The sequence below is a fragment of the Phymastichus coffea genome, unplaced genomic scaffold, assembly GCF_024137745.1.
Source record: "Phymastichus coffea isolate CEN01 unplaced genomic scaffold, Cenicafe_Pcof_1.1 PCOF00012, whole genome shotgun sequence".
In the NCBI taxonomy this organism is placed as follows: Eukaryota; Metazoa; Arthropoda; class Insecta; order Hymenoptera; family Eulophidae; genus Phymastichus; species Phymastichus coffea.
The window spans coordinates 2,149,481-2,163,711 of NW_026706823.1; the positions used below are offsets into that span (position 1 = coordinate 2,149,481).

Below are 14,231 nucleotides of genomic sequence, written 5' to 3' on the forward strand. Positions count from 1 at the left end.
GTATACTTAGAAAAAATATTATAGACTCATGGAAATAGTAACTAGTCTCATATTAGTTTCTGAATTAATTTTAAATCTAGAACTCGGGTTCAAGATTTGCAATTTATCGATATTTCTTGTCACCATTCTTTATGAAAATTTGACTTGAGGTTTATAATTTAATGGCAATATTTATTATGTACCAGTTCCTAACAAAGGTACTCATGAAGCTATTTGTGTCTTTATTTTACTTCTTGCCTTGAGCTTGCCTAAGCTACTTTTGATTAAAACATACTATAGTTTACTCCACATGTTGAATAAAATTTACAATTGTACTATTTGCATCTCACTCGCTTAGTTTCTAAACATTGGATTCTATACACTGAATACTCATTGAACTGTAATTTCACTTTAACAACCCATTGGACGGCATTTCTTACAATTGTTTTAGTTCACAAAAATTATTTTCTATGACATGCTGCACAGAACTTTTTAAAATTTTTTATCATACCATTTTTTCAACTTTTTTCCAATTATTTGTTGTATTATTAATTTTATAACCATTTTCATCGTCAATCAAATATCACAGTTTACAATATACTGTTTGGAAAGCTTTAATAGTTTTACTTTTATGAAAACATGATTTGTTAGTTAGTTTTCAATGTCAACATGTAGTTCGAAATATATTTTAGATATTCTATGATAAATAAAGCAAATATGATTACTTTTCTCGCTATTAGAATGCTCACTCGCACGTAGTAAAAACAGTTTATTTCGCTTCATTGTCATGTGATCACATTCTTGATCTTGAATAAAACTTTTAATGATATTCTTGAGATTTTTCAGCTGTGATTTATTTATAACATCATATCATTTAAAAGATTCTCTATAAAAATTCTTGGGTAATCATGTTTCTAACAGTAGGACAATTCTTATTTCTTTTAGTCAAATCAATATGTACATTATCACAAGGTTTGTTTGAAGCAAAAATTATATTTTGTTTCTCTCAAATAATCACTCCGACAACTGAATATTTCTTCAACTTCATATTTTTCATTTTTTATCAAAATGTTAACACCGGCCAGTATTCTTATTTATTCAGAGCCATTATATTTTTCAGTTAGCTGCATTTGAAAAGTTTATTTATTTCAAACTAATCACTTTACAATTCAGTTTATTGAACACTAGTATTGAACTGCAAAATTTAAAACATTTCTCGGACATTTTGTTGTATTGAATGAGAAATTTTACGGTCTTTGAAATAAGATGTGTAAAGAATTAGAGATATATTTTACGAATGCTCGTTAAAAATTATTATTTACAAAAACAGTGAAAAAATCTAATCATTCGAAAAAATTATGCTTTTTTATGCAGTATTTCATTGCTCTTTAGAGATTGTTTGCTTTTTTTTTCAGTTGTATCAGAACCTTTTTTATTCATACACTAATTTTCTTAAATGAAAGATTCCTTTTTTGATTTCGAAAATTTATTTACAGATTATCATGTCAGAGCAAAAGAAAAAACAAACAAAGTGTCCAGGTTGCAGCATTCCCCTGAAGAAACTTTCAGGATACAAAAAATCGTTAGATACTGATGAAGAAATATCTCAATTTCATGCAATATTCGATGAGACAGTAGATCTCAATACTATAATATGTTCAAAATGTTTCTCGAAGATGAGGAAATTCGTGCATCAGAATAAAGAGAATCAAGTCAAAACTGCAGTTCTGGAAAACGCGGGAGAATTATTTTCAGAAACACCTCCTACTGAAACCCAGTCATCTCTATCATCTACAAATAGTCCAGGAGTTTTTTATCCAGAAGCAAAACCGATGGAAGAAGTCGAATTAGTTGAAATGTCAATTACAAGAACACTCAGCACTCATGCTTACTGCTGTTTATGCAAATCAATTAAAAGCCTTGTGTTAGTTCCAGATCAGGCTCGGATGCAAGTTTATGCAAAAAAGAGAATATATATTCCTAACGGTAATAGATGTTGCATTAAACACCTGATAAACAAGAGGTTTTATGACGAAGAATTGAAGAGCATTGAGGTTTTCTCATCGACAAGTATGATTCCAGTTCCGGAATTATCAAAACTACTTGAACAATTATCTATTCGAGTAGATTCTGAAATTCATGACAGAATTGGAGATTATTCTTTTCCGGAGGAGCGCTTGAACGTGCTGACTGCTGGGTTGAGTTGGGAAAATATTATAGAATTACGCGATATGATGATATCCTTGAGAGATTCGGAATCTCGAAATGTGACACAAGCATTGATTGTTTTTCTGTTTAAATTAGTAAGTGGAAATTCAAATAAAGTCATTTGCGCTGTTCTGGGTGTTCAACGCGAGCAGCAGGTTTCGGCTTTCTGTCAATCTATTTTAACAGCTTTTGAAAAAGATGTACTTCCAACACGTTTTGGTATTGGTGCACTAAGTAGGGAAGAATTAATAAGTCATAATACTCCAGTCGCCAAAGCATTACATAATATTCGGGAAGATCAGCTGGCTTTGATTGGTGATGGAACTTATCTCCGACACGAAAAGAGCGCAAATAATGAGTATCAAAGGAAATCTTTTTCTGGTCAGAAAAAAGTACCTTTATGCAAACCGTTTATGATCTGTGCTTTGTATGGATACATTATAGACTCAGCAGGCCCTTTTGAGGCTAATCTGAATGATGCACGAATTTTAGATCACCTATTGAAAAAGCCAGATGGTCTGAGAAAATTGATGATCAGTGGAGATATCTGGGTTCTAGACAGAGGTTTTCGTGATGTAAAAGACAATCTTGAAAGTATGGGATACAAAATATTAATGCCAGCTCTCAAAGGAAAACAAAAACAGTTAACAAGACAAGAATCTAACGACTCTCGTTTTGTTACTGCGGTCCGGTGGCCAGTTGAAGTTGTACATGGTGTGATCGGTAATAAGTACAAGTTACTTCGTCATAAGTTTTACAATACAATGTTGCCAAAAGCTGGCTTGTATTGTAAGATAGCGTGCTTTTTACAAAACAAGTTCGGAAAGCGATTCGTAGCAGACCCTTCCATGACGGATGAAATTGTTTCACGTATGCTTCAACGAAAAGATGTGGAGAATACTTTAGCTTCAGAAGCTGAAAATGGTCACTGGAGTAGAAGAAAATTACCTTTTCGACCAATGACATCCAGTGACGTTCTAGATTTTCCAGAATTAACTGAAAGGGATTTGAAGATACTGTTTTCAGGAACATACCAATTGCAGCAGAGCGTATCTTATCTGGCCGAAATGATGAACGAAGATGGCGAGCTTGAACTTTACTATTTAAAAGCAACAAATGAAATTCTAAAAGTGCGTGTGAAGTCGAGACACGTTAATAGAAATACGTATAATTGTTTCGTTCATTACCGCCCACAAACAAACGGCTGTGCAGGTATCGTTAGATACTGTTGCGAGTGCGCTAACGGCAATCGCACGATCGGTTGCTGTGCTCACGTTGCTGCTGTGATATATTACCTCTCGCATGGAAGATATCTTGCGAAAATAATACAACCGGCTAAAATTTTAAGTTCCCTTTTTGCAGTTCAACAAGTACCGCCCGTCATTAACGAAGACAGTGATGAAGATTAGGACAAAATCAAAATTTTTTTCAATTCAATCTCTGTACATATGTATTGGAAAATATATTACTCTGAAATTCCTTGAATACACCAAACCGAAATCTTCGAATTTATTTGAATAACGCTAGCCCACCCTTTCTCTAAAATATTAATTAATTAACCTATTTTTTCAATGATTTATCAGTCACGTGGGTTATTATTTTCGAAGAATATTCGTGAAAAACACGTTGGTTAATTATTCTGAAAAACGGATATGCTTATTAATGTATGAAAGAGGCAAATGAAATAGATTTTAGCGTGAAAACTACTTGGAAAACAATTTACGGATATTTAGGGGCCACGTACGTACGAAAAATCATCGAAAATGTGGTTTTTAATTTTTTTGACCTCCTTCCACCAATTTTAAAAATCTCAAAAAATTCACACATACTTTCTCGTTCATAAGAAGTATTGTAAGATTTTTTTTAGCTATGCACCTATAAAACAGACAAAATGGCGGCAAATTCAAATTTTAAAATGGCCGCCAAAATTTGAATTTCGCGCCAAAAATTTTTTCAACTAGACAGTCTTGTAGGGCTTAAAAAACGACACATTTTCCAAAAAAAATTTTTACGTAGCTCAAAAATTGACCAACATATGGTTCGAAAACCAAAAACCATATTACCCCGTCCCATCTTGCCCCACATGAACCTAGGGGTCTGAAAATTTGAGAGAAGTCATATCTTTTGATGACAAAAAAGTCCCTCCAGTCCGGAATCCGATATCCTCAAGGGCATTTTTGACATGCTTACCCGGCAGGGCTCTTTAGTTATCTACGAGATTGCCTTCAAATTAGTTTTTTATGGAATGAATTACTTATATACTGATATTTTAAGATTCATGTCAAGAAATATTGAATGATTAATAATGTCATGAACGATGAACATTGAAAAAGTACGTTATCATTTAATAAATTTACAAAAATTAGAAAGGTACTTTTAGGTTCAAATTTGGGAGGTTTAAAAATTTTTTTGTTAGTTTAGCACCTGCGATTCGGATTCCTTGTTGTAAAATCTACAAAATAGCATAGTTGGTATGATAAAAAAATTTTTTTCAGAAAAATGCGAGATGAAAATATACATTTTTTTCAAAAAATCGTAAGTTTGACCTTGAATTTGAAGGTCAAATTTGCATTTTTTCGCTCCCGGACTATTTTTCGCTGATTTAAAATTACTCAATCTTTCATTTCCTTTTTTTTTTTAATTCAAATTTAATATCAATCGTAAGATAATTGATTTTGTCCCTCATTTTATCAAAATAGTACACTGTGTGCCGGGGGGACGAAATACGTAACGAAGGAATTCGGCGCGCGAGCAGACAGAACGCGCGCGATTGAAACCGAACTAGTGAAGCACTGGCTATCATCACGTTCGCTCGCCTTTGTTTCGCTAACGCCGATTTACGTGCCGCCAATACCGGAAGCCTACAAAAATACGTGCCAGTGATCCAGAGAAGTGACCGCTGCCGCCAAGGTGCCATACAACTACCAGTTCGAGACCAGGTCGTGAGAGAGTGTGTGAGGTTTCGCCATCGAGGGCGAAACCATCGTGTGCGCGAACTCGCGATCCGCGACATAAACAATAGAAAAGTTTTCTCGCTGTGCGACTCGTCTGTGTCATCTTCGTACGCCTGCGATATTAAGGTAAGCTGGCCAGCTTAATCTCGCGATCGTGGTTGCATGTTCAATAATTGATTTCCGACATTCGAAGCGTGCATGTAGCGGCTCTGATAACAAAGAACAGCGAGCGTCCCGACAATACGTGTTGTCGATGAGCGAGCGTCGATGTAAACAAACGCGCGGACCGACCGTATGTAGTATTTGAGTAATAATAAAAGATTCAGTTCGTGTTACTAACAAGTGTTTTTCGACTCGCTTACTCCTTATAGCTTCCACTCACTTTTTCCTAGATTAGATGACTTATTGGTTGACTGACGCCTGTCTCCGCATGCTCTCCGGACTACATTTTGAGCATAGATAATTACGTTCGCCCTCTCGACAAAGTTGCGCGAATAAAAATATAATTAAACGGTATTACCCCGTTACAGTTTCTGTTTGCTCTTTTCTTGAATGCATGCGTGATTTGTAATTTGTTTCTTTTTGTCAACATTTAATGATTTTGTCTGTACTACCTCCTCTAAGTTCTCGGTTCTTTTTCTTTGTGCTCGTGTCATAACATAAATTTTTGGTTCTACCGCAATCTGTGATAAACAGTCAGCTGGACCGTTTTCTTTGCCTGGGCGATAAATTATGTCAAAATCGTAATCAACTAGTTTTAGTCGCCATTTTTGTACTCTACTATTATTATCAGCCGACTTTAATGAAAGTAGAGGTTTGTGGTCTGTTACTACCGTAAATTTATTTCCGAATAAGTATGTTCTAAATGTTTTAATAGCGAAAATTATTGCAAGAGCCTCTCTTTCATAAGTCATATAATTTTGTTCTGTTTTGTTCAAAACCCTTGAAGCGTATGCGATGGGTCTATCGTACCCTAATTCTCCCTGGGAAAGAACCGTGCCCAAACTATGATTCGACGCGTCTGTTCTAACGATGTAAGGTTTGTTAAATTGTGGATATTGTAGGATAGGTGCTTCACATAGTAGTTTTTTTAATTTATTTAAAGCTTCCTGTTGTTCGTTGTTCCAGAAAAATTTTGTGTTTTTACGTAAGAGTATAGTTAATGGTTTTGTTACTTCTGCAAAATTTGGAATAAAACGTCTATAATAATTGCATAGCCCTAAGAACTCTCTAACGTTTTTCGTAATTGTCGGTGTTGGAAAAGCTTCAACAGCTTGTACTTTTTTTTTATCTGGTTTAATCCCATATTCACTGATAATATGTCCCAAAAAGGATACTTCTGTTTTGAGCCAATCGCATTTTTGAGGTTCAAGTTTTAGGTTAGCTTCTCTTAGTTTTTGAGCTATTTCAGAAAAACGTTTATTGACCTCATCCACTGTTTCTCCAAAGATGATTATATCGTCAATAAAAACAAAGCATGTATTGGCGATTAAGTCCCCCAAAATTGTATTAAGAATTCTTTGAAATGTTCTAGGCGAGTTTACTAATCCGAATGGTAAAACGAGAAATTCAAATCTTCCTAATGGATGTATGCTAAATGCTGTTTTGAAGATATCTTTCGGGTGCATTGCTACCTGATGGAAACCGGATTTTAGATCGACAACATGATAAAATTTGGCTTTCCCGAGTTGATCAAATATTTCTGTTATGTTTGGAATTAGATATGGGTTAGGAACAGTTTTTTCATTCAATTTCCTGTAGTCAATTACTAATCGCCATCTAGCTTTCCCGTCTGCTAAGCTCTTTTTCTTCACTACCCATGTTGGTGCATTGAACGCACTTTTCGATTTCCTTATTAAATTATTAGATATCAATGATTTTACTTCTTCAATAGCAATGTTCCGTAATTTGTGTGGCAAGGGAAATTGTTTGACGTAAACCGGTTTGTTGTCTGTTAAATTAATTTCATGTCGTCATTGGCCCAAAATACATCTTTGTTTTCCTCAATAAGTTCTTTCATTATCTTATAGTTGTTTCCGACTAAATCTCTCAAATTTATTTTTTCTAATATTCTTTCCTTGTGGCTTAATTGATTTCCTTCAATTTTTTCTTGTTCCTCTCCTAAAACATTTATGCTCCCCGCGTATACAATTTCATTTTCATTGACGTTGAAATCTATATTTTCCGTTAGTTCAATACTGTTTGGAAAGTTTTCTAAGTCGAAAGATAAATATTGATATGTTTGGATTTCTTCTGAAACAGTATTTTCCGAAGGGAATTCTATTCCTATATTTTCTTTTATAACCGATATAAATTGTTTATAATCGTAATTGTCTGCATAATCATTCTTTGTGTTAGTCATTTCATCAGTACTCATTGCTACATTTATATCGGTAATCATGTGTTCTATTTTGGAAGGGTCTTTCTCTAATTCAGCTTCCAAGTTCGTTATTCCCTTGGAAGAAAAAGGTATTAGTAATGAGTTTTTACAACTTTCGATCTCGCGTTCTACTTTTAAATCTTTTACAGTCATTGTTTCGTTATTTATTTTATCCGTTGTTGTTGTGCAAGGAAATGTAACAGATTCGGGGTCCTCTAGTATATTTTCTCTTTCTAGTGGATGAAATTTGTTATTTTCCTCAAAGATTTTCGATTCGTCGTAGTGTTTTTCTTTTTCGTTTTTTGTTTTATTTGCCTTATTAATGCCATGTAAAATTTTACTTAAAAATCCCTTTTGTTCTTCTGTTATCCTTGATTCCTCTTTCTTTTTGTTTTCGGAAAAAACGATTGAGTTCATTTGAGTTAACGGTATTGATACAAGTTTTATTTTTCTACTATTTATTTCCAAATAACCTTCATCTAATCTTAACTTATTTTCTTTCAGAACAGGTATGCCAAGAATGCCATCATAAGGGATTGAAAATTCTCTTGGTACAATATGAAAATCAATTAACAACCCATTAATTGTTATTTTTATCAAACCTAATGTTTGAATTGTTTTATCAGTAATACCGGATAATGAAATTTTTTCTGAGTCCAAAATAGCGTTTGATGGTATACAATCGCTTTTTATGATATTGATTTGAGCTCCGCTATCTATAAGTAAATTAAAATTAACACCCGAAAACGGATTCGGTACCTGTATGTATTGTAACAAATTTTTTAACTTTAGGAAATACATTGGCATTTTAGTTTCAATGATACTTGTAAGTTCTATATTGCCATTACATTCATTATAGAGTTTCTTTTGTTTGTCATTTTGGAGGCATACTTTATTATTTTTTTCCGTTTTGGTTTGCGACTCATATTATCTTGTTAAATTTAATGCGTGAGTTTCATTTTGGTCATCAATGTCCATTTTTCGTGTTGTCGTTATTTCGTCTCTTAATTCTGCAGCGAGTGACTTTTTATTTATTTCCTCCGTGCACTCATGTTCGGAAGAATCTATTCGTTTCCCTGATTATTACGTCTAAAACAAGTCGACTCTGTATAATCGGTACGTTTACAAATTGTACAAAATTTTTCTTGGTTATTTTCTAGTGATTTTATAATAGTGTGTGTGTGTTTGTTATTTCAGGTTAGTACGTAGGGATTATTTATAAAGTCGATAAGTGCAGTATATGTTATCTCATGCATTTATAACAAGATGAAATCAAATGTTGGATCACATGTGTAAGAATGAGTATTGAATTAATTACACAGCCACACAAAAAAAAAGTGGCAAAACTCACAGACCAGACCATGCAGACTTTATGTTTTTGGAGTCGCTGAGTCCGAATCCGGGGTCAGTTTTGCCCCACCACGTCACAGTCAAGGGCAAATGAAGGTCAAATTTGCAAAAATAGAGAAAATCAATTTTCTCCAGTCTAAATATACGTTTTTGGGGTCGCTGAATTCAAATCTGGGGTGACTTTTGTCCCACCCCCGCGGGGTCAAGGGCAAATGAAGGTCAAATTTGCAAAAATGGAGAAAATCAATTTTCTCCAGTCTATATATACGTTTTTGGGGTCGCTGAATTCAAATCTGGGGTTACTTTTGTCACACCACCTTGGTAGTGTAGTATTCATCAAAAACAAACAGAAAGTCATGCCATCTAATTTTTTCTGCTATACCTTACGCGTTTCTCATCGAATGAACGGTGCAAAGGTTTTCTTTTACGTTTTTTTGCCGTTTTACAATCTCTTTTCAACATCCAACAGTAGTCAGCCAACATGCATGTATCCCATCTTCCTTGATAACGCTTTTCCATCACTTTCACATCTTGATGGAAACGTTCACCTTGTTCTTCACTATAATCACCACAGTTTTCAGGGAAACTATCCAAATGATTGTGTAGAAAATGTAATTTGTAATTCATGAGACAACCCATCACCCTAAAGCTCTCCACCATTTGAGATACAATTTCTTTGTAATTGAGGCTTCTGCGATTACCCAAAAAGTTTGCGGTAACGTCCTTGAAGCTAAGCCATGCAGTTTGTTCGATGCTGGTCATGGAACTAATAAACTTATCATCAGCCATCATTTTTCTAATCTCTGGACCATCAAAGATACCTTCTTTTAATTTCGCATCCGATTTACTTGGAAATTTGCTTTCCAAGTACTTGAAGCTCTGAGCATCTTTATTTAAAGCCTTGACGAATTGTTTCATGATACCAAGTTTTATGTGCAATGGTGGAATGAGAACTTTTTTAGGGTCAACCAATGGGGTAGCTTTAACGTTGTGTTCTCCAACAGTTAGAGATTTTCTCTCAGGCCATTTATGATCAGTATAGTGCTTTGCTCGATCTCGACTATCCCATAAGCACAAGAAACATGGCGTCTTCGTAAAACCAGACTGCTGTCCTAACAATATTCCTGAAACTTTCAAATCACCACAAATACGCCATTGATCCTTGTCATATTTAATTTTTGGCAGTATAATTTTGAGATTACCGTATGTTTCCTTCATTGTGGTGGAGTGCGCTATAGGAACTGAGGCATAAAAGTTGCTATTGTGCAGTAATACAGCTTTCAAACTTCTGTTTGATGAATCTATGAACAATCTCCATTCTTCGTTTTTATACACATTAGGTTTAATTTCATTCATTAAACCTTTTACGTCTTTACAATATACTATTTTATCACCATCACGATTCATATCTTCAAAGTATGGTTCGAAACTTTTGCTTCTTTTTCTGTAAAAAGATACTCTAGTAGAACTTGCCAACTGATTCATGCCTTTCAAAGCTGAAGCTAAATGTTCTGCTCCATCTTTAGGTAAGTTAAGCTCTCTAACTAGGTCGTTCAGTTTATCTTGAGACCATAACTTTACGCTTTTGTCTTTCTGGCCCGCTGGAAGGAAAATATCATCATCTTCATCATCATCATCAGTTTTTCCATCAATATCACTTTCATAGGATTCATCTTCCAAATCATCACCTACATCATTGGTAGCATTGCCATTATTGTCATCACTTATGTCGTCACAATCTTCGTCATTATGATCTCCATCATTCGTATCCGATTCAATGGATAACTTCTCAAGCACATAAAGCTCTTCTTTGGTACTCGATTTTTCAACAGCTTTTTTTACAGAAGTGACTTTAGCGTAATTCACTTTTATTTTTGATTTACTATTCAATCCTGAAACTTCAGTATTGCAGAAGTAGCAATCTTCGCTTCCATCTGGTTGATACCATTCCATTGGGCTAATAAATATGACATCATCACGTTTTTTTGTCTTTTCCCATTTACAAAGAATTTTACGACATCGTTCGCAGATGCTACCTGGAGTCCACTCTTTTATAATATCATCCGTCTCTAATTGAAAACATGATTTGTGAATTTTTCTGAGGCGTTCATTAAAATCACGACGAAATTTTTTAGGAGTATATACTCCACAGACGAAATAAAAAAGATCACTATTTTTTTTGCAATTATGACGAGAAGTAGAAGGTAAATGTTCCATGATTGACAGTATAACCCCGCACGTTAGGGATCCTGGTCCGATCGCAGGTGAGTCCGCTGTCCTGGAGGTGATAACTCTTATACCTCTCCGGGGCTAAGTATAAGAGCTTTCCGACTTTGACGAGGACAGTGTCAACTCGTCGTCAGACACACTACAGCTTCATCCTCACACCCTAACGCCCCCCTGTAAGGCAGTGCGCTTCCACTGGCATCGTTACCTCGACAAACTAATGAGCGGATCATCCCACACATCCCTATTTAGGGCAGTGTCACCGTCACAGTTTTTGTCGAGGCAGCAGGTTAAGGCAACTTTGAAGGAAAAATTCATATTTGAATTCTTCTCATTCATGTCACCATACATTTATACAATTAGCAAATACATGCTGGTTTTCTAAAAAGTTCTCTACTCATGATACAGAAAACTCTAATGCATTTAAGAAAATGTTGAACGTATGATTTCACAAATATGAAAGAAATAAATATGATTTTTAACTTTTTGGGGGGTAGCATAAGCCCAAATTATGAAGTATCTGAAATTGTTGAGAACATAACGCCGAAGTAAGTGGCGGCAATGATGAGGATAGAAGTGATGACTCGGATGATGATTCAAGGTTGAATTCTACGAAAGTGATAACGATGGAGAAACTAAAGAAGACGATGATGACGATGACAATGTTTTCCTTCCGGCGGATCAAAAAAAAATAACATAAAGTTATGAACTCAAGGTGTAACGGTCCTATTTATGAGCTGTTTATTAAATGACTGCAACTAGTCTAACGTATTTATCTGTTAGTCAAAACAATACATTAAGCGGCGCTACCTCACTGTTTACGCGACTGTATACAAATAAGAGTCGAGTCAAAACAAATAGCGTGACGTCACAAATAATAGACATAGATATAATGAACCATAATATTGAGAAAAATATGTTAATTATAGATAATTTGAATATAACAAAGTATCAATTATATAGATTTTAACATACAGATTCACAATATCTCATTCAATTATAAATTAACAATGAATATCGATATATAAAGTTAATTTATTTATTAACATATGAAATATTAGAAGAATATAAATAATTTATATGCAAAATGAATAAGCATAGAACATGAGTAAGAATTGGTTTCATTAATAACAGCCGAATGACAACTGTTATTAATAAATAAACAATTAATAATTTATTTAAACAATAAGCTATATATAGAACAAAAATATTAATACTTGATAATGACAATTTTATGATTTAGAAATCTTGGATAATTAATCTAATAATCGCATATTAAGATTAGAAGAAAACCGTTACAAATATGAAAAATTAGTCATAATTCAAATGTTATTAATTAATTTAAATAATTAATTTTGGAAAATACTTCCAAAATTAATTAACTATAAAGTTATATGAAATTTTAATAATTTTCTATTGTAAATAATGTAATATCACGTTAATTAACTTCATTAGTAAATAACTTTTGACGACACTATTGGCGATAATTGTATATTGTATAAAATCAACAAATAACTAATTCTGTAAAATTTACATGTGTTAAAAACTTAATATTAATGGTTATTTACTTGTAAATGAAGAAAAATCATTTCTCAAAATTCGCGAATGTCTCTCGAATTTTCGATGAAATCTCTCCTGCAATAATAAGCGGGAAAATCTGTGTATAAATAGGCCCACCTTTGCACAGGCTGGATTCATTCACTTCTAGCCTTGCAAAGTGAGCGCATGAGTCTGAATAAACTTGGATTAACGCCTAAGTTCTTTCTCTCATTGTGATTTACTAAGCAAGACTAACCTTTCCTTATAATTTGAGCTCGACTTATAGAACATTTCGCGCTATAAGAAACTTGGGCCGAATTATATCCTATCCAAGAAAGACTCTAGCTCTGCTTATGTGACAATTCGCACCATAAGAAACTAGGGCATTGTCTGACTTTCCTCAATATTTTGCAATTACTTATGTATATTTGATTTACTTATTTGTTATATTTATTTCATTTATCTATTTTCTTGACAATTAGAGTAAAATCATCGGAAACAAATTCTTACTCATTGGCTAGATTACGAGAGTTCGAATTATTTTTATTTATAAGTGATACGAACATCACATTTGGCGACCGTGACAGGACTCTTGTTATATTAGTTATTGTTAAGCATTTGTTATTTATTTGTAATTTAATTGTAAATTTTTATTATGCCGAAAAGAAACAAACATATGCGAGCAGTACTATGTAAGAATGCGTCATTGGAAAAAGAAATAAATGAACTACGTACATTGTATATGGAACTTGCGGAATCGTTTGTTAATTTAGGCAATAATTACAAAAAGAACATGAAATTATTTGATACTAGTTTGAGAAATATAAGCTCTGATTTAAATCATTTGGCTGACACCGTAGAACATATATTAGTATCTAGGCATGCTCCAGGCGCATAAATTGTATTATTATTTATAATAAATTTGATTACTACGATATATAATTTGAATTTGTTCAATTATTTGTTTAATCCTATATATTGTTGAAAATTGATTTATTATTGGTATTGAATTAATTGTATGCTTTGGATTTTTGTTTATTGATATTACAATGTCAAACGAAAAACGTTCAATGTATAATTCTACTGAATGTGCTCCCGAAACAATTCTTAACGAACTTAGTGAATCACTAATTGGTGAAGAATTGACCGTGCAACAAAAGAGAACGCACGAATGGGAAAAAGCCGTAGTAGATGAATTAAAGACATTTCATACTGATCAATTTAAATTACAAAATGATTTTAAGACAATTTGTGAAACTATTAACAATTTAAGTAATAAAGTTGATAGATTAACGAATAAAATGGTTGAACAAGATCAAATAATTAAGAGTTTAGAATCAAATTTAGAAAAGTCAAATGAAATTATTGCTATTTTAAAAGATAGATGTGAAGATAATTTTAATGATATTGTTCGAGCGAAAAATAATGTTACTATGGAAATGAATGAAACATTTTCAGTACTTCGTGAGAATATTGATAAAATTAAGAATAATGAACAAAATAGATCAATTGTTAATGAAACTATTATTGAAACTATTAAGCAACCTGCTTTAACGTGTCCAGTTTTTGACGATAGTTATAAATATCGACCAGTA

General features: G+C 33.4%; 2 protein-coding genes across 2 annotated transcripts; one reads left to right on the forward strand and one right to left on the reverse strand.

The window, feature by feature from the left end:
* Nucleotides 1-1,481: 1,481 nt before the first annotated feature.
* On the forward strand, nucleotides 1,482-3,596 carry LOC131672915 (uncharacterized). Its single transcript, XM_058950458.1, has one exon. The coding sequence runs from the start codon at nucleotides 1,482-1,484 to the stop codon at nucleotides 3,594-3,596; it is 2,115 nt and encodes a 704-aa protein (XP_058806441.1).
* A 454-nt stretch (nucleotides 3,597-4,050) lies between these two features.
* On the reverse strand, nucleotides 4,051-10,824 carry LOC131672920 (coiled-coil domain-containing protein 1-like). The gene is made up of 2 exons (XM_058950473.1): nucleotides 10,330-10,824; nucleotides 4,051-4,062 (listed from the first exon to the last, which is right to left on the reverse strand). Exons 1-2 carry the CDS (start codon nucleotides 10,822-10,824, stop codon nucleotides 4,051-4,053), a joined length of 507 nt encoding a protein of 168 aa, XP_058806456.1.
* Nucleotides 10,825-14,231: the final 3,407 nt, after the last annotated feature.

What these genes read in the sequence shown, in the direction of transcription:
- LOC131672915 (XM_058950458.1), top strand. Translation starts at nt 1,482, where the DNA reads ATGTCAGAGCAAAAGAAAAAACAAACAAAGTGTCCAGGTTGCAGCATT.
- LOC131672920 (XM_058950473.1), bottom strand. Translation starts at nt 10,824, where the DNA reads ATGGAATGGTATCAACCAGATGGAAGCGAAGATTGCTACTTCTGCAAT.